General features: G+C 39.9%; 2 protein-coding genes across 11 annotated transcripts in view; one reads left to right on the forward strand and one right to left on the reverse strand.

Moving 5' to 3' along the window:
- Window positions 1–240: 240 nt before the first annotated feature.
- On the reverse strand, window positions 241–12,482 carry LOC112576796. Of its 5 annotated transcripts, XM_025259530.1 has the most exons (12): window positions 12,312–12,480; window positions 11,895–11,989; window positions 10,013–10,149; window positions 9,579–9,828; window positions 9,102–9,188; window positions 8,250–8,427; window positions 7,329–7,407; window positions 6,164–7,172; window positions 4,097–4,256; window positions 3,272–3,391; window positions 2,447–2,646; window positions 241–1,097 (listed from the first exon to the last, which is right to left on the reverse strand). In XM_025259530.1, exons 2-12 carry the CDS (start codon window positions 11,947–11,949, stop codon window positions 892–894), a joined length of 2,481 nt encoding a protein of 826 aa, XP_025115315.1. In that variant the 5' UTR covers window positions 11,950–11,989; window positions 12,312–12,480; the 3' UTR covers window positions 241–891. The 5 variants fall into 5 exon arrangements, 4 of the variants coding, with proteins under 4 accessions (XP_025115315.1, XP_025115317.1, XP_025115316.1 ...); XM_025259532.1 differs by lacking the exon at window positions 10,013–10,149; XM_025259531.1 differs by lacking the exon at window positions 12,312–12,480 and having other exon boundaries at window positions 11,862–11,990.
- A 1,255-nt stretch (window positions 12,483–13,737) lies between these two features.
- Window positions 13,738–20,060, forward strand: part of LOC112576794 (early endosome antigen 1-like) — a 105,414-nt gene continuing 99,091 nt past the window's right edge. For 5 of the 6 annotated variants that reach the window (XM_025259528.1, XM_025259524.1, XM_025259527.1 and 2 more), the window contains exons 1-2: window positions 13,738–14,065; window positions 16,173–16,322. In XM_025259528.1, the coding sequence (XP_025115313.1) occupies window positions 13,889–14,065; window positions 16,173–16,322 (327 nt within the window). In that variant the 5' untranslated portion in view covers window positions 13,738–13,888. Of the gene's footprint in view, window positions 14,066–16,172; window positions 16,323–18,659; window positions 19,345–20,060 lie in introns of those variants that run through there. The other variant, XM_025259529.1, reaches the window with a different exon arrangement.

Raw genomic sequence — 20,060 nt, forward strand, 5'->3', positions numbered from 1 at the left:
TGTCGAGACAGTGTACTTGAATAGGGAGAAAAGATTTGGAGTTTGAGCCCCCTCACCACTCGGTTACACAATGTAAACTAATTTCACTAATACCGGTATAAGAAACTTTTAAAAAAAATGACCACCTTCGCGACCCCCTTGTAGGCACGTCGCGACCCCCCAAGGGGTCGCGCCCCACAGGTTGAGAACCACTGCTGTATACAAACAGACGCACTCTTAGATAATAAAAATAAACAAAGATTACATTTTGACAACTAAAGTAAGTATAATACACCCATTGAACCAAAATAATAATACAATTTAATAATTAAATAACAAAGTTAAATATTCAGGATCATGAGTCACAACTAAATCTTATAGTCCATGTCACTTGGTAGCCTGGCGACAACCACATATCAATGGCTGGGAGGTTGTGAGAGAAGACTTCTATGTATAGTGTTCTACTGTGGCCGTGGTGTGAAGATGCGAAGCCTCAGTACTTGTGTCCATACTTCTTATACCATGAGATACATTCACACGGCTGCCTTTCGAATGCATGCAGCAGGTCTGCAGTTTATGAAGGACAATCCGAATAACTTGAGAATTGATTGATCAGGGATCTCCCAAAGGACCTTGAAAAAGTTTTGTTTACGAACTCTTAGATACATAACATGATTTATTTTTTAAAATATAACCTTGCCTCTCAGGAACACCACTCCGCCAACAACCTTTATTACTTGAAATTTATAATGTCTTATAGTGACCATTGATACTACTCCAGTTCTGTTCGTGTTTGATTTGTTAGATGGCCTTATTTTGTAATCAGGTTAACATGCCAGTTAAAAGATCATCCTTCAAAACATTGGATACAAGGGTTCAGTGAAGGTCCTGAGCCATGCAAGCAGCCATTTATTAGGGTCTTTGTAGGTCAAGAGCTTTGCAGATTTCGTTGCACTGAGGATGCACACTTGTCCAGAAGGCTTGCATTCCAGCCTCCCCCATGTCGCAGGCACTAAGAGGCAAGGCACTGCAAGTGTGGAACTGAGGGTCTGTGAGGTAGACTACTCCACGACCCTCTTTAGGCAACCACCCTTGCAGATCCACAAGCATAAGGCGACCTGAAAAAATGTCATTCTTGTGTGTATGAATTGGCATATTTGGCTGTACATGGCATGTGTGTATATATCCTTTTTGCCATACATACATTCTATTATTATCGAATTGGAAGAAAAGAAGTGTTTGAGTGTGTTTTTGTGCTAACACCATGAGCTTCCCCAACAGTCAGATAAATGTACTTATAAAGTAGTATTACTACTATGTAATAAGAGAAAAAATATATATGTGTGTGTAATGCGTATCTGTGTGTGAGAGAGAGGGGAAAAAACCCTTTATTACATGTATATCCATGAAGATGTGTATAGTATCATTCAAGAAAATATGTAAACTTGGTCACACTATTTGAAATATAAGTCCGCTAGTAACATTCGACTTTTTGTGCTCTGACACATCCTTACACAATAACACCAACATTTGTGTCAGTCAGATAAGAAGTTCAGCCTCGAATGCAATAAAATAGAAGAAAGATTGGTTCCAAAATTGTTCACAAATTAAAACATTTTCTTGTCAAAACTATAAGCTGTTTTGAAATCACAATTTTGTCAGTCATTAGATCAAGTTTACATATTTTCATGAATGATACTATACGCATATTCATGGATATGCATGTAATAAAGGGTTTTCTCTCGCACACACACATCACGGATGATCCTGACTGCCTTAAAATAATTTTTTTTAAAAACCTAAAGCAAATAAATAAAAATTTCTGTAAGCGGACTGACCCGCTTTTCAATAAGAGAAGTGCTGTATGGCCAATAATACAGCTTCCATTTTTGTTATGCATGCATTACATACTGGTTAACATGTGTAAAGTGTTGGTATGTGTACAGTGTGTAAGGTGTTGGTGTGTGTATAGTGTGTAAGTTGTAGGTATGTGTACTGTGTGAGCGAGAGTTCGCCAGGGAAACCTAGGGTGTCCTTGTTTCTGAGAATGTTACCTTCAGTCTTTGTGTGTGTGTGTGTGCTCTGCGAACAGTCTAGCACCCTCACACACACACACATACACACATACACTCATACACACATACACATACACATACACACATATACACATCCACTCATACACACATGCACACATACACTCATGCACACATACACTCATGCACACATATACATATCCACTCATACACATACACTCATCCACTCATACACATACACTCATCCACTCATACACACATCCACTCATACACACATCCACTCATGCACGCATACACTCATACACACACTCATACATTCATACACACATACATACACTCACACACGCATACACACATACACACATACACTCATACACACATCCACACATACATTCATGCCTGACCCTAGTAAGTGCAACAGTTGGGCTTCTTACCCTTGGAAACGGAGTATGTGAAGTGAGTGAGCGACGTGGCCAACGTCTTCCCTTGAGTGTTACAGAAATGAAGATTATTAGTCAGCTTAATGAAGTCCCCCTCCAAATAAGGCTCCACATTCAACCAGTCTTCAACCTCCAGTTTGTCTGAGATAATCTGGAGATGTGCCACTGGCACATACACCACCTGAATGTCGTATCTGCAGACAAAGAAAAGACTTTTCCCCAAACATCAGTTTATTACACGATTGTAATTTCTGCATAAAAACAAAATAAAAAGCGAGGAAAACCAGGCGTGAGAGACTCTTTTCTCGATTTTTCTGTTGAAGGGTTCTGAGATGTGTCAAAAACATAAGTTGTCGACTGTGCGCATGAATATTCTCTAGATGCCAAGACTAGTAGCATATTCTCTTGCTATTGCCTTTACCAGAAATAATGTTATGGTGTATAATAAATAATGAAATTTTAAAGTTCTACTTTATATTAAGCCAAAGTGGTCCTAACTGGGGCCTACAGTAAATATGTGCGTATAGAACCCTGTGTTCGACAAGACAGGTGATTCGAAATCCGCAGGGTCCAATAGAAATATTTATTGTCCCCAATGACATTCAGTCGGAAAAAATATACATACACATTTAATAACATGAATTAAAGAAATTAAAAATAGCATGTAATGTGCGGTATCCCAGATAACACATGCTCTATAAAAGGAACAATAGCCCCGAGAAAACTAAAGAGAGAAAGGGAAGAGATCGAGCATGGTGACGATAAAAGGTGAAAGGTAGTCACACCTGCACAGCACCGTGTACTCAAGCACGAGGTTACCTGAGATCCCTCAGGGCGAAGTTAAAGAGCGTGACAAGGAAACGTGCAATTTTCTGACATGTCAGGTCGCGCAGGTACTGGCTGGCTGGCTTCTGGCGCTTGTATCTTTTGCCGACATACCTATTAAACAATGTCGATACATAAATATATTTAAATATATTTACCATAGAGAGCAGAGACAAGCTGTCTTCATTATACTGACTTAGAAAAGGTCTGCTGCTCTACGCAGGCAATCTGCGAGCAATCAACATGATGCTCTAAAGAAACTCGTCTTTGTCTTTAAAACATAGTGTGTGTACATGCGAGGAAGGGAAGACAGATGTGATGCCAACAGAATGCAAAATTATTTCAAAGAGTCAAGGCGGGATCTCGCGAAGCCCGGCGGTAGTCTGGTATTGATGCCATAAAAGTCAAAGGTTCTTTCTCCATTTTCTTGAAATGACTAAATGCCAAAACTATACCAGTGTTTGCCAAAACTTTGCAAAATTTGGTGAACCTTAGAACGATGCACTTTTGTTTTCTCTTTGAAAGAGCATTACACTCACACATACACATGACTGAGAGTCTGTCTTCAGATTTGTACTTTTATCTCTAAAATGGCTCGGCATCAGGGGGAGGAGGGCTGAGGATTTCGTCTAAAAGGTTGACCTGCAGTCTAATCTGCTCTCTTCTATGAGAAAAAAGTATTTTTAAAAACCTATAAAAAGGTATTGACTATAGTATTCAGAAATATTGTTCAGTAAAGCAAAAGCAAAGTATTTTAGGACAATAGACGCAAAACATTATGACTGAAAGCAAGATGCACATAAGGGACTCAGACCTAACCTTCCAAGGACCTCATCTTGGTGCAGAAACTGCACATCGAAGGCATCCCGACATTGACCTTTGACCTTGTCTTCCAGTGATAGAAGAGGCCCTAGAAAGACCAGTGTAGTCTGGCACGTCCATAGCCCAGTCACTGGATTGAACTTGAAAAGGCGAGCCCCTGTTGCAAAATTTGTTATTCGTCTTTCTTTTTCCAATTGTATTAGTAGATTATTTGGGGAACACTAGCTAACCCAGTAAACAAGCGTTTCGCTTTATATTGTTATTGCCCCAATGAAACAGAGAATCCCATCTGTGGCTTTCGGGAATATTCCCTCCGCGCGTGGAAGCATGTCTATTCAACCATTTGTTGTACATATAAGATTAATTGTTATTGTATGATGTAAATGTCTCCTGGGTTTATACCCAATTACGTGAAATATGTTTTATTAAAAAACAAATGAAAATCTTCTGTGTATGTTATTCTGGCCTTGTTTGAAGTGGAACTACAGAGAGTATTGTGATATGCTAACATTTCAATTAGGTTTAACATTTTTTTTAATGCTTTACAGAAAATGTTTATAAAATGTTTTAAAATTATTTTAAAAAGGTTGGGAAAAGGTTTGCAGTAAACGTTTTTAAAATGTTTCAATGCTATCTGGATAGTGCATAAAAGTTTCTTCCAGTGACGATAATAATTGTCTTCAAACTGCAAGTACATGGTTCAAAGTTTATTGTGACCATGACTATAGCATGTTCACTTCGCGGTTAAGAACAAATAGCAGAACAAATGGGCAGAGTACCTTAATTAAAGTTATTGTAACCAGTGGAAGTAGACCACAATAAAATAACATTGTGCTGAAGTGTTTAAAATGGTTCCCAGTCACTTAATCCCCAGACACTTCATCCCCGACACTTCATCCCCGACACTTCATCCCCGACACTTCATCCCCTAGACTTTTAATCCCCAGACACTTCATCCCCAGACACTTAATCCCTAAACTAAATCCTTAACTATAAAAATTATGAAGTCAGCGAAAAATTTAATTGAAATTCAAATTCAAATCATGCTATTAACTTCAACGTCATTTGAACATCTACAACATTAGTTAAAGTTCATATAAGCTAGTAAATTTAATGTTCTTCAACAATATGATATGAAAATTGTTCTTGAGTGTTGGGGATGAAGTGTCGGGGATTAAGTGTCTGGGGATGAAGTGTCTGGGGATTAAAAGTCTAGGGGATGAGGTGTCGGGGATGAAGTGTCGGGGATGAAGTGTCTGGGGATTAAGTGACTGGACACCGTTTAAAATATCTTTGCTTCTCTTTGCTGCATGTTCTTTTCCCAATAACTAAAATCTAAAGCAAAGGGCAAGGAGGAGTACAGTTCAACAGTAATTTGTCCCGCTTATAAGAATAACATTATGAAGAAGGGACTGTCTGCTCCACATTCCTACTCAACGCCATTATTGTTGGACATTTATTCTTAGTTCTTGAACACCCCGAATTGTGTGTGTGCAAATATTTTATGAATAAAAACTATGTGCTTATGTATCATTATAGCTATAGTAGATCTGTATTTTTATAAAGCTTTATTTTAAAATGAGTGCTAAAACTGCTAATTCAGATTCTGAATGCTAGATGTTTGCAGGGACAGTAGCAATCTTGCTGTGTTTTTATTTTATATGTTGTATGCATTAGGGACAGAGTGGATATTTGCCTTCACATTCTGACTGAAGTATCAGCTTGAGAAAGTCACACAATGTGTCCTGAGGCCTGTCAGCCTACCACACGGCAGTGGAAGCAGAAATCGGGTTAATTTGACATGATTTTGTAAAACGAACTTGGGAAACTGATATAACACATAATTAACATTTCATTTCTATAACAAGCATAATTATGTTTCCTTCATGAAACAAAATCGTCATTCATGACCATTTTAAAACAGTATGACAACCTGATAGCTGAGGAAAGGGATTTCAAGAGGCCATTAATAAGATTAGTTACAAGCTGATGCCGATAGTTTTTGTTTTTTGTTGTGGTTTTTTTTTTTTACTTCTATAAAACTAGAACAAACTCAAAACTCACGTTTGATATTTTTGATGGCGCTCTGGACATTACAGTACCCGCAGCTTCCTTTGCAGCTGTAGTCACTGGAGTATGAACTGTGCTTGGAAGCTGAGCTGAAGGAAGAAGTACCAAGGCCACTGTCACACTCTGACTCATCAGTCTCTTTTTCCTCTAGCAGCTTTGTCGTCAAGAATGTTTCTACTAGTGTCAAGGCTGACCCGTACCCCGAGTCCTGCGTGATGCAGTCTTTACCTGACGTACCCTTTCCTCTTTCGCACCCGTCAGCATCAAAGACATTCTTTTGTTGTATAGCAGCATGGTCATCAAATAATTGGGTGTGGTCAGTCACCTGCTCGGCACGGAATTTGCATCCACACAGGTTCTGGAATATGCCATGGGGTACATCACACAGTGGGATGTCATAGTCGCTAGGGATGATGGATAACCCCACTTCCTGCTGCCTCGGTGTCCTGTCGACGACCCAATCTTTTGGCTGACTCCCACTGACTCTCAATTCCGCACATTTCTTTTCAATTGGCATCGCCAAGCATTTGTCTTTCTTCTCTATAGATGTTTGACATTCTTTTATTTGAGAAGGTATAACATTCTTTTCTGTAGACAGATTCTGGGTAGGCTGTTCTAGTTCTATTTTTAAATTAAATTCGTTTATGACAGTTTGGACGACTTCTCTGACAAGAACGTTGTCAGCCACGTCGAGTGATGTTGACAAAAAACCTTTTTGACAAAGCTGCTGGCAGTAGACGCCATACAGGATCATAGCCCACTCCTCTAGACAGCTGGCAAACATTTGGTCTTCACTAGCATCAGAAAAACTAAGTGCGAGACGGACAAGAAACAGCGAACGAACTATTTGGAAAAAGTTCTCACGCTGGAAGAGCTGGGATAATGTTGTATGAGCCCGGAGACTCAGCTGGACTTCCTCGATCACCTTCCTGAGGTAAGCCCACCTTGTTGTGGAGGTGCCATGCTGAGCAGCGAACCTCAGGAGCGCTTCTGCAGCTTGGTTCTGCCACAGTGAACAGAAAGGCTTTATTAGTGGCAAGTCTGGTTAAATATTATACTTCAAAATGTCATTATACCAACAATAACGAGTAACACAAACGAGTCTTTGCCAAACCAGCTTATACCCTGCGGAGTGGTACACCTATTGTACACTTGTTACCTGCGCCATAGCTTGCTGCAACCCCGAGGTACCCGCCAAGCCCGCCGCTTCTTTACACATGGAGTACGCCTGGTAAAACCTAAACAGAAACGGAAGGATTTACACTGCAGACAAATAAAACATTAGATGTTTCAGATTTCTATTTCTTTATAAGAAATTGCATCACCAGGCTTTTTAGAAAAGTCTTCACTTATCTTTGGATGTGTTTGAAATTAGAAAACCCTCGGCCTCGAACACGTCTGGTTTTATTTGTGCAGTTTTCTCCGGTTCTGAAAAACTGCTACTGTAGCACGATAAATGCAGACTTTCAGCATCCGAATAATCCGAAATGTCTCTCTCTCTCTGTTTGGTGTTGATTGATGGCAGCGGTGTGACTGGTGTCCTTGCATCACGAAGCACGCTCCTCGCGGCGCTCGTTGATCGCAGGTGCGAATCGCGCACTTTGTTACCGGATAATTAATTAGCGGATATGTTTTAGAGGATGAAATGTACAGGTTAGTTTTATATCGCCTATATCTATCGATATCTGAAAAAATGCGAACCATTTGGGTTTAGTATATTTTTTTGTATATATATATAAAATCATTCGTAATTTTGGTTAATGAAAATCCCTAGGTTTTTTTTTTCTTTGTAACACAAAACCACAACTTTAGTTAGCAGTCTAAATCCGTATCTTACACGAAAAATCCGTAGCGGCAGACATAAATGTGTGCATAAATCAGTATAGTTCTACAACCACACTGCACAAACACAATAATCTTTCTGTTATTTTAGAAGTGTATGTACAGCAGGTTCAATGATTGGCGTATTTCGGACCATCCCATCGGACCTTCGCACGTTTGGTCTGCTTGCTGGATTTCAGTTTTCACCACTTTCATTTCTTTTCATCTACTGCAAAATCTATCTTGATATTTTGCCTACCTGTCATTGTGCTTGAAGTCAAGATGGCTTTTTGTCTCTATGAAGTCTTCATGCGGAATGCTGGAGATGCACTTGGCCACCATCTCAAGAGATATTACCAGAGCCATGTTGGAATTGTCAATCTTAGAAAAGATTGCTATTGAGTCCATCAGCGGGTAGACAGCATCTTTCCAGCAACCTACGGTAGATGAAATATGAGTAAATATCTTCTAAACATATTTGTGTCGACTATTATATTCCTATTTTACATTTACAGGGGCCTACATCACTTTACCACTTCACATACCTGGGCAGCACTCTCTACAGCACAGCAAACATCGATGTGGAGTGGAAATCAACAACAGAATACCCAAAGCAAGTGCTGCCAATGGCAGACTTCGCAGTTGCCACCAAACTGAAAGTCTACACTGCAGTGGTCCTGCCCACCTTACTCCACATCAGTAAGACCTGAACCATCTACCCCAGACATGCCTAGCAGCTCAACCAGTTCCACAGTTCATCTGCTGTCTGCTTCACATTCGTTATCAGGATCGGATCTCCAACACACAAATCTTGAGGCGTGTCGGCATTCCCAGTATCTACACCTTTCTGTCGATATTGTAAGCTAGACAGTTATGAAGGGCCTGACAGTCGCCTGCCAAAGCAGGTGTTCTATGGAGAGCTGTGCAAGGGTAAGCGACCATTGGAGGGCAAAAGGCGCTCTAAAGACAACATCAAAACTACCCTTAAAGACCTTGGAATCGATACTGCCAACTGGAAATTTGCAGGAGTATATTACTGAATTCTGCCTGACAGTGGCGGAAATTTACTTAGATGTGTAGCTGCGTTGTGTCTGATCCAAAGTATACATACACATTTTGTTGAGAGTGAGTCCTGTCAGCTGTGTGCATTCTCCTCGAATCTTCTCTATTTCATTTGAGCAGCCAGTTGAATCCTTTTCTGAAAAATTTGAGCTCTTTTTAAATATAAAAAGAAAGTTCAATCTGCTATGTGCCTTTATCTGTACTTTGAGATCGAGTGATCACAACAGTCGAGAAAAGTAAGTAGAAAGCGTGGTTGGTGTAAAGGTAAACCAGAGATATGCTACGGGAAAAACTAACAGTCAACTTTATTAGTTGATCTCATCATTGGAAAGCGGGGTAAATATATGATGTATTAAATCATAGCCATTATAAGGAGGGTCATAGTGGAATGATACATAAGTTTATACTTACAGAAAAGCACATAGTAAAATATCAACAAAGGTGTCACATACTGAATGTGAGAGCTTTCATTGAAGAAAAAGAGGATCGTATCTGAAGATCTTCATGGCCTCTAATTATGCTTCACCTTTATCAAGTAAACTCCTCGCCATGTTCAGCCTCCTAACCGCCCCATGCAAGTCTCCCTTGTTCTGCAAAACTTTGGCCCATTGAATCAAGAGTCTGGGTGGAATTAAATGTCCAGCTTCCTTCTGCTCCACATGCCGCATGACATCATCGAGCAGAGATGCATTCGTGAACCCATGAATGTCGATCAAGTGCATGGCAACGCACACCTGTTCGTACCTGCCGTGTTGCAGGGCCCAGCCAACAAACCGCTGAAATAGTTGTGTAGATAACATAATAGCCTTTTAAGTCTTTCAGCATCACTCCAGCAGCTGCTAAGTTGTAAGTTGTAAATATAGCACAACAAATGCATACGTTTCACGAGTACACAATGCATGCCATTCACGATATGAAGTCATCGGTGACTGTCATTGATAAGATCACTACGCTGCTCACCTGGAGTTCTGCCACCTCCTCTTCTGTACAAGCACGACTGGTGTCTGCTACTAGCGACCAGTATTTGTTCGGAGGTTGCAAGATATATTCCATCGTGTTGCTGTCTGTTTTTGCCAGTATGTCGATGGCACTTTTATCTGCATGAAAGGTTGTGAAATCATCAATTCTAGGTACATTCCTTTTGTGTGGCGGGGAAAGAGTCGCGGGGGGGGGGGAGAGAGATTGGTGTTTGACTTGACGCGATCCAGTAGCTAAGGCTTATGTAACATCCTGAACCAGTGTGCATGTAAAACAAATAATCCTATTAGCAACTATTACTTGCTAATCGTGGATAGATATTCGAGACCTAATCCTGAGTAGGGCCTATGCGAATTTCGCATTCATGCGACACTATTCGGTCTCGAATACCTCACCGTGACTAGTAGCGGGGAGAACTGATGGCATTTTTACATTTTTAGAAGCAGGCGAAAACACGATATGGCCGTAGGTATTTGACCCCATGATGGTGTAGACACAGCGGCTGACAGGGCTCGCCACCTAACACCTGTCGTGAGTAGCGGCATGCACGCGCTGCATCAAGGGACCGCACCTTCACCATGGCACCCTCGTTTCACCTCGGTGTCGACCACCTCCAAAGTATTCTGTAAAAAGCCTTGTTGTCGTGTTGGGTCACATCGTGGAACTATAGCAGCTTGCGCCTATTGATTGTTGCAAAAAGGGGTTCCTGGAATTCCCCGAGGGTGGCGACCGCACCTCATACAAAGTAACTGGTCTTTCGTTGGAAGGCAAGACACAAAAGTTTTATCTGTTTGGCGTAGTGCGGATGTAGGGAGTGTAGATGGTAGACCTGCGCACATCGATGGAAGGTGGGTGAGATACAAAAACATCATGAAAAGTTTGGCCCTGCTTTAGGGTAGAACTTGAGACTGCTGATGAGGCACCCGGTAGAGTAGGGGTTAAAACACTCGTTTCTGTGCATTCTCTGTATATGAAACCTGTTCGAAGGGCCACCCATCGGGGGTTTTCTCCGGGTATTCTGGTTTCCTTTATAATGCAAAAATCACCTGTAAGTGGAAATACTTTCCTGCAAAACCACCAATCAACCAGACTGCAGACGTGTTGGAGATCTGCTCGAGAGAGAGAGAGAAGTTTGGGCGTTTTGATGTTGCTCGCAACTCAACAGTGAAATGCAGGAAATGCATGTGAAGGAAATGTAGTCGTGGCATTTGTTCAAGCCCATTCAAATAAAGGGTAGTGCATTTCCGGGCCTGCTTCTGGTAGAGTGTGTGGGAACAAAGTTTGCTTATTTGCTTACTCGCAGTATATTCCCTCCCACTCAACTCTGTTACATGTAAATGAATATGAGTGAAATAGGGAGAAGAAATAAAAAAGACAAAGTATTATGGGAGGGACAAAAAGATGCTCTAGGGTTAAGGCGTGAGACATTTTTAGCAGTAAGATTTTCAGTCAGCAAAGCATAATTTAGTTTTTACTTTCTTGATAAACTGTTTTCTACAGTCAACAAATCTGCATTTTACACATACTACATATTCTCAATATTACCAGAGTTCCCCTTAAATTGAGAAGTGGGGTTTGGTAGATCAACGGTTGGGATCTGTCACCAATACAGTGAGGGTTGGCTGTCGTGGGTTCAGCTCTCGTCTCGGGTACGTTCGTGTGGCATCTGTTTACATTGCTGGCTCGGTGTAAAACACAAATCCCCACTCCCCCAACACACACTTCAAATTGAGGGCAGAAAATATTGTCAGGGTTAGTTTCGTTACTGCCTTAAAATGGTAGAGGTTATGGACATACAAAATGTCCCCACCAGTTATTTTCGCATACATACATGCACTGCCTTGTAGTGGAAGTCGTTAGATACCTGTGAAGTTTTGAGTGTATCCCAGTTCATCATATGTTCTTTCCAAGTCCGACATGCCTGGTCGGAGGACGAAATAACACTTCAATTTTTCCAGTCTAGAAAAAGATTTTAAAAGAGGGGTAAAAGTGTTTAAATGAAACCATTTACTACAACATCGGCAACGATAAAATTATGCATACAAAGCACATTATAGCGACAAAATTATAAAGAGAAATCAGGACTCGGCTAGATTATGTTTTGCGAAAACACCCTGACATTTGTCAGCTGCCATGTTTCTCACCTGCTATACTTCTTCCGCATTCAAACATTGTTTGAATACTAGCACCTGTACATCACATTGTCAAAGGAAGCATTAGATATTTCCAACACATGATAGAGAAGGGTGTGTACAGTGTGTAAGTCTGTGACATAACTTACCAGAGGTACTTCAGAGCCAGCACACCCAGACACACACACTGTGTAACTCCACGCGAACTGTGAAAAGTAAACTAGAGGTTTACTAAGTGGTAGCAGGCTTCTTGAGAAAACAACAGGCGGGCCGAGAGATCCGCTTTATCTGTTCACACCAACCACAGTGGCGCGTGACGTGCTCACCAATCACAGTGGCGCGTGACGTGCTCGTTCCGGGATCAGCGGGGAATAACCACCCTCGAGGCGGACGTCAGGCGCTTTATGTTTTGATATACAGGCTCAGCATCTAGTGGCATGTGTATTGTATAGACTATAGAGCAATATATAATACTTCATCACAAAACGACTCGGCTGTTAAATGGCATGATACGTTACGTTTGTCGCATACGTTACATACTTCGTATTCAAACTGATAAGAAGGCATGTAATGTGTCACAACTTAATTTGTCTTTTATAAGAACTATTTAAAAAAAACTTTTGGATCTCTCTCTCTCACACACACACACACAAAATATATGCACGCACAGAGACCTATAGAAGGGCAGACAAGCGTACGTGGATGAGGTCTTTTCGGACTTGTTCCCCTCCCCTGCAACTATAATTAATCTTTGCAACCCATGCAGTATATAGTTCTTGGTGTAATTGCAAAATGAGGAAGTATATATTTTTTAAATGATTGGACTTAACACAAGATAGCAAATCGCAAAGCCTGGATGAGTAACCTACACCACACACACAGATGGAGACTGCATGAAAAACAACGTATGGTCAACCGAGGGGCCGGGTTAATAGTATCAAACATGCACCTCGCTCTTTATATATATGTGCATCTCATCGTCTTGCCAACTCGGTTAATTTGCTCTTGCCCTACTTTGTGACAAAAATGACCTCCCCAACATACAACCTCATTATATCTATGCCTTACCTTCATCAAATATATAAGTGCATGACAGTCAACAGATGGAGAGATGATTAAAGTTGAGACTATGTGTGCATCGAAGAACGATCGAAGTGTCTTTTTTTTTAGTTCCTTATTTTTGAATAAATTATATATGTGGTTACTGCACATGCATTTCAATAGATGGATGTTGGACGTGCATTAAGGGACTACACTATATATATAGCTGATTAGATGTGATTGCCTTTCACGGCACGTTTGAACTTGCTTCCCGCTCTCAGCATCGACATTTCAAACAGGTGAGACCATCACCACTAATCACACCTGAAGATTCTGAGCTGTGCGACGTATGCTCTCGACAGAATTCTCTCGGTGTACTTTGTATTCTTTCTTTACTTTTCCATTGCAAGATACTATGCTGGCGTCTTAGTGTTGGCTTGCGATACACACCCCGAACACACCCGTACCCCAAGTCGTAAACACAAACAGTCGCATGGCCAACAGACAGCCAATCAGAAACGCTGTTTCAATACAAGTTGACACTAGTTGCCGGCGTCGCGAGGGGCACTGTCATGGCGGCTTGTAAATATTAGCAGCGAGGAGGATGTTTCTATAAATGTTTTACTGTTTTCTTCCTTTGCATATTAATGATTGTATTTTAACACCTTCAAAAGACTAACCAAATATGTCGGAAAGGCAATCATCAGAACACGGGTTGAAAATGAAGAGAATGACAGGAAAATCAAACCCTTTGAAGAAAGGTGGACAGATGCAGAATCTGTTGGGAGAATTTAAAGGACTGTACGAAGGAAAATTGAAGCGACTGGATGATGCCGAAAGAGCTGGAGAAGACATAAACAAAGTAAGTTTGTTTCAACTGCCGCGGCAGCGTAGTGGGTTTTAAAAAATAGTTGGATCACAGTAAGGGAGGAGGAATTTATTCGCTATTCCTTCCCTTTTTTTTTTACCGTTGTATTCTTAACTTGATGCTAAGTCAAGGATGCTGCTTTGGTTTTGTCCTCAAAAAGTAAAAAAAAAAAAAAAGGAGTTATGTAATAAAGTGATTTGTTTCATAATATATCCAGTTGTAGAGATATTAGTAGTTTAAGGGACAGGTTTTTCTGAGCCTAGGCCTTTCTTATGACCTGTTAAAGGTCCTCACCTTTCATCTTTTCATTTTAATGCAAATGTCAGAAGTTTCGTGCAATAACCATATTTGTAAAAACGATTAACAAAATTTAGAAACTTATGAAGATTCTTAAAGTTGTTAGTGTTTTGTGCAAATTAAGTGTAAGTATAGTGCATTCACAACAAAACAACTCTTTGTGAGAAGAAACATTTCCTTACATTTGTATGGAAATGCTTTGAAAAATCTTGCTCTTAGAATTTCTGGCATGAGATATTGATGATTCACTGACAAATTTTTGCTTATTAAATATGTCATCAATGCCATTAGTATTTTTATGTCTGAATCAAATCATTTTGTATTATTCTACCCTTAAATGGATAATGTTTAAAGATACTTGACATCTTCTTTGGTAAATGATTGATAAACTCTAAAAATAAGATTGTTTTATTTAGTTTTTCTACTTTTACGTAGTATTTTCTACTGGGTAAGAAAATGTGAATCCATGTAAGTAAACTTACCTAAAGTCCATATGCTTCTATTTTTTTTAAAATGGAACATTATTTTGACATTCATGGTCAAACCAGCTATTCCACTTGATCATTCTAATGTATATTGTTTTTTTCATGCATGAATCTGCTATGTTCAAACATTAAATGCATTAAATGTGTCCGGGTTATCAGCACTCAAAATAAATTTGTCAAATGTAAAACTGTTGGATTCAGATGCTACTAACAAGTAACAAATGCTTGTCAAGAGAGAAAAAGATCAGTTTGATAATTATGTGTTTAGAGTAAATTATTGTTTTGATCTGCAGCTGTATGGATTTTAAGAGTAATTTAGAGAGGACAAAATAATCAGTTACACTACCTCCTGCATAGTGTAGTATTTGGCAAATGAAACTCAGAATTGTTAAGACTGAAATGTTGCATATACATATAAAGGATCAAAAACTGTAAGATAAATATGTATAAATTTGAAGGGATTATTATTCACATATCTACAATATAAAATTATGTGAAGGTTTCAAGATATTGACAAATCAGGAAAAAGCAAAATGTGTGTTGGAACATAAAAGGGCTCTTTATTTCTGGGGGTAGCCTGCAAAATTTCTTCATTTGAATTCATTATATTATATAAACACTAAAATACACATTAAATATGTTAAATAGTAATGATAAATGTGTGATTTATATAGCACATAATCACGCTAATAAAGGTGCATGCTCTCAGCTCTTAAGACAAGTAGGAGATGCGGACAGAATAATAAGAAGAGAAGGAGAAACACCTGTGCAGACAAGTAATAAATGGCAAACATAGAAGACACAAAGAGGAATCAGGGAATAAATAGGAGGGATGGAGAGTGTTATAAGTCTAAAGAGGAAGACAAGCAGGCGGACTAGTTAATTGAGTATAATCACAACTATTGACAACTATGATTGGTGTAAGGAGTAATACTTGTGGAACAGATGCGTTTTTAAATGTCTAAAATGATAATGATTCATTGCATTTATATAACCCCTTTCTCACATGGGCTTTACTTATATACAGGTGCATGAGCACATGCCATTAGGGTGCACATCAAATGCACCTTTGTAAACATGCATGCACTCAACAAATAGGTACACACACATGCACGAAGTGGAGGTAACTGAAGCAGCTAGAGAAATCCATATACTGTCAGCCCTATAAACAAGTGTCACATACACAGATAGAGGTATGTTAGTACATTTTATGCTGATGTAAACACCCAAGACACTTGAATTCTCACTGTTGTGATGACAGGTACTTTAGCTGCTATGCTACCTGTTCACTGACCTATGTTATTCTTTTCTTCCCACAGACAAGAGTGCGAGTTTTGCAGTCATATGTGAATGATCTTAGTGAACAAAATGAAGTCTTAGTCACCACTGTGGAAGAATTGGAGCATGAAGCCAATGAACGTGTTGGCATTCTGGAGGACAAGTTGCACAAAGCATCCATCTCTGTGAAGGTATTTTTTTTGGTTTTAGTTGTATTTCTCTAATGAGTGCTTCTGGTAGAAAAAGAAAAACAAGTCAGTCAACAGACTGCACAACTCAAATTCTTTTGCCCTCTTGAATTATTCATCTAAAATTTGTGTTTTATTTCTCCCAATACATTGCTGAGAGCTGCACTGTGTGGGAGAAACATGTATTTCTGGTGAGAATGCAGATATAGTGAAGAGAAATGTTGTAGACACATAGTAATCCTATTGCTAAAATTTAACATTTTTGTTATTGTACCCCTCTCTTGCTTCTATTTTTAAAAACTTTGTTTTTCACATAGAGAGAACGTTCTTTCTCTACATTTGGCATCTGTTTACAGGGCTGGCTGTTTTGCCGTGATACAACCATAGTTTCTGGCTTTGTAAAATAAATTTTTACTTTCTACTAATTATACTGTAAGCCAGCGGTTCTCAACCTTTTACTTGTGACGCCCCCCTGACGAGCAAAGGTACATCCTCGCGCCCCCACCCCCTCCTTAGCCAGCAGTGTAAGCTAATTTCACTAATACCGGTATAAGAAACTTTTAAAAAATGACCACCTTTGCGCCCCCTTGTAAGCATACATGCATGAACATGCATGCACATGTGGAACACATACATAGGGTAGAGGAAACTGGAGTGTCTGGAGAAAGCTACTGATGGTCAGCTTTGTAAACAGATATCACATCCAGAGAAAGCTATGACAAAGTGGAGATATGAACCCACAACACCCAATTCTCACTATTGTGGTGACAGACGCATTAGCCATTGTTTCATCAACTGCCCCAGTACAACCCTGTAGATCATCTTATTCAGTATCCGTGGTTTCAGTTATCTGCAGTTACATTTTTTATCGCAACATCTATCAATTGCAAAAGAGAAAGAACTGAATTCAAAAAGTGAAAGATTGCAAGATAAAGATCAGCCACTGACCTCATGTTACTATGCCAAGAGGTACACAGGTACAAAGCCAAATGAAAAGCATGTCATTTTTAACTACCAGTGGAATTTTGTCAGAATAGAGATCTATGTCTTGTGTTTGATTTTGTCACAAGATGACATGATGGGCTTTCATGAACTACAACCTTAAACCTTGAATATGTGGCTGTAAATGCAAAAGCAGGTAGATTAGTCAACCTTGATCCTTCAGTTTCCTTTCCCTCCATAAGATATTTTCCTTTTACCATTTAAATTTGTATGAACTGTGTTGTCTTATGCTTACTGTACTGTATGTTTATGTAGTGTGCTTGCAACATATCAACAGATTTGTCTGAGAAGCAAATAAAAGCCTAAAAAATAACATTCATTTATAACAATTATCATGGAACAAATTATTCATATTAAGTTTTGCCTGCCTTATTGCTGTCTGGCATAATGCTGTCTTTGAGACCAATGAACATTTCAGTATTTTTTCATGCTTTTTTACTTTTGGGGAGATAGAAGGTTTTCATTGACTCAGTTTTGCTTGAATCTGCAGACTCTAGTATTATGAGTGTGTTTAGAAGGTGTGTGTGTGTGTTTGTGCATGTGCAACTGCATGCATATGAAAGAGAGGGAGAACTTGAATTCTTTGTGAGAATATGGGACATAGATGGGTGGAGAGTAGAGTTTGGGTTCAGTTATTTGGAAGGCTAGTGTTCATGGTTTCATTAAGGTTAGTTTTGGTCTGAGGGTTAAGCTTTTGAAACTGTCATCTTTTACTTTCCTTGCTATATCAGATATTCCCGCCTGCTGGATAGGCAGGGGTAGCTTTCCCTCACAAGCTAGAGTAAGTTTGAAACCAATGGCCTGCTTGAAACTCGAGCGAACAAACCACTAGGCTGTGGACCATCCCAAAACTTAGATTAAAAATAATACATATAGTGAGCTAAGGAATAAGAGACTGACCAGATGATGCATTGCTACCTTACCACTATATAAATGAACTTTATTGAAATGTCAAGTACATAGTATAAATACTCTTTGTATACTTGGTAAACTTCATCATATTAGTAGGTGATTTTAGCCCTGATTGTTGGCTATCGGTAGGTGTTTAAAAATAAGGTTTATTCTAGTAACCACCTGCGCATGCTACATTGAACAACATTTTTATGTTGCACATCACAAGCCACGCCAGCTGTAAATGAAAGTTTTAAAAGTATTCCACAATAGGCACGTACAGTTACAGAAAGCAAGCAGGAACATGCAAGGTTGGCTTAGCTGGACTTTTCCCGCTATTCTCATGACACTTGATAAAAACGTTTAAGGTGTGCACTCTGTCACCCGGGATCCAGTAGATTACTGTTAAGCAGTAAGAATTTGTTTGGCCGATTGAGGTATGAACTGGACTGTTGGAGCACAGACTTACGCTGGTAGCCATACCGTCAGGTGATCTGGCAAGGTTAGTAGTCGCAGGAGGAGTTTATTGAAGGAGCTTAGCGTGGTACCAACGACAGGACAGTCAGCAAGCAGGTAAACGTGACGTAGTCGTAGGTGGAGTTTATTGAAACTTACGGTAGCAACTACAGGACGGTCAGCAAGCAGGTAAACGTGACGTAGTTTCAGGTGGAGTTTATTGAAACTTACGGTAGCAACGACAGGACAGTCAGCAAGCAGGTCAACGTGACGTAGTCGTAGGTGGAGTTTATTGAAACTTACGGTACCACCTACAGGACGTTCAGCAAGCAGGTAAACGTGACGTAGTTGCAGGTGGAGTTTATTGAAACTTACGGTAGCAACTACAGGACGGTCAGCAAGCAGGTCAACGCGGTGTTGTGACGGACAACACGCCCTGACGAGACAAGTCATGAAGTGATGTGTAGTATAATCCACGTCAAGATCACACAACGGTTCGCAGACAAAAGTCCAGAATAAAAGGCGATAAAAAAAGAGAGAAGAAACTGTAAGCAAAGCTCAAGAGAAGAGAAAGCTTGCGTCATGAACTATGGAGTACTATGAGGGACATCAGGACCGGGACCCGCGCTCCAACAAGCGAGTCACTTGGCGGGAGCCCATCGAGCATCAAAACTTAGTAAGTTACATCAAATATTTATCCAACATTTTTGACACTGTTACGTGTCTTCGTGTGATGAACCAGTGGGTGAAGCTATAGCAGACTTCCATGTATTATTCTAATCTTCTCCGTCACCAATTTAATAGCATTCCTTGCTCATTATATCGCCAGTCAGTACACACCTTGAACGTTCACAGCGTACGTCGTGAATTGGTGTCAAGAGGGTAATGCTGCTGTCGGACTTCGCATGAGACGAGTGTCAAGAGGGTAATGATGCTGTCGGACTCGTCAATACGTCTGAGACAAAGAGCCGTGCTCTCAGATTATTTCGTAATCCACTTTAAGCTTCAACTGTAACAGCCTGTTGAAATGAGCACGCACGCCGTGTTGCATCATGTGGTGTAGTGCATTGGTGCCTAACCTTTTCCCCACGCCTCTTACTCCTAGGAACTATTTGATTAATGTTTGTACTCAATCAACAAGTAACATCACATTTGAAGACGTCTAATTTCTTAATTTTGAGCCACATGCACCACTTGAATTCCAAAATGTAAGCTTTATACTCGGTGCACAAAATGCAAACATAAACGATGCCGTTAGATTCTAATGAATCAGATAGCGTCATCAGTAAAATAAATTCCATTTGTGAACAAATGCTGCATTACAATGATTTCAAAAGCAATAGTCTGACAATAAGTTACCTACTTATACACTAATTCTGTTAATTTCTCCTT

Source organism: Pomacea canaliculata, linkage group LG12, assembly GCF_003073045.1.
Source record: "Pomacea canaliculata isolate SZHN2017 linkage group LG12, ASM307304v1, whole genome shotgun sequence".
Taxonomy (NCBI): Eukaryota; Metazoa; Mollusca; class Gastropoda; order Architaenioglossa; family Ampullariidae; genus Pomacea; species Pomacea canaliculata.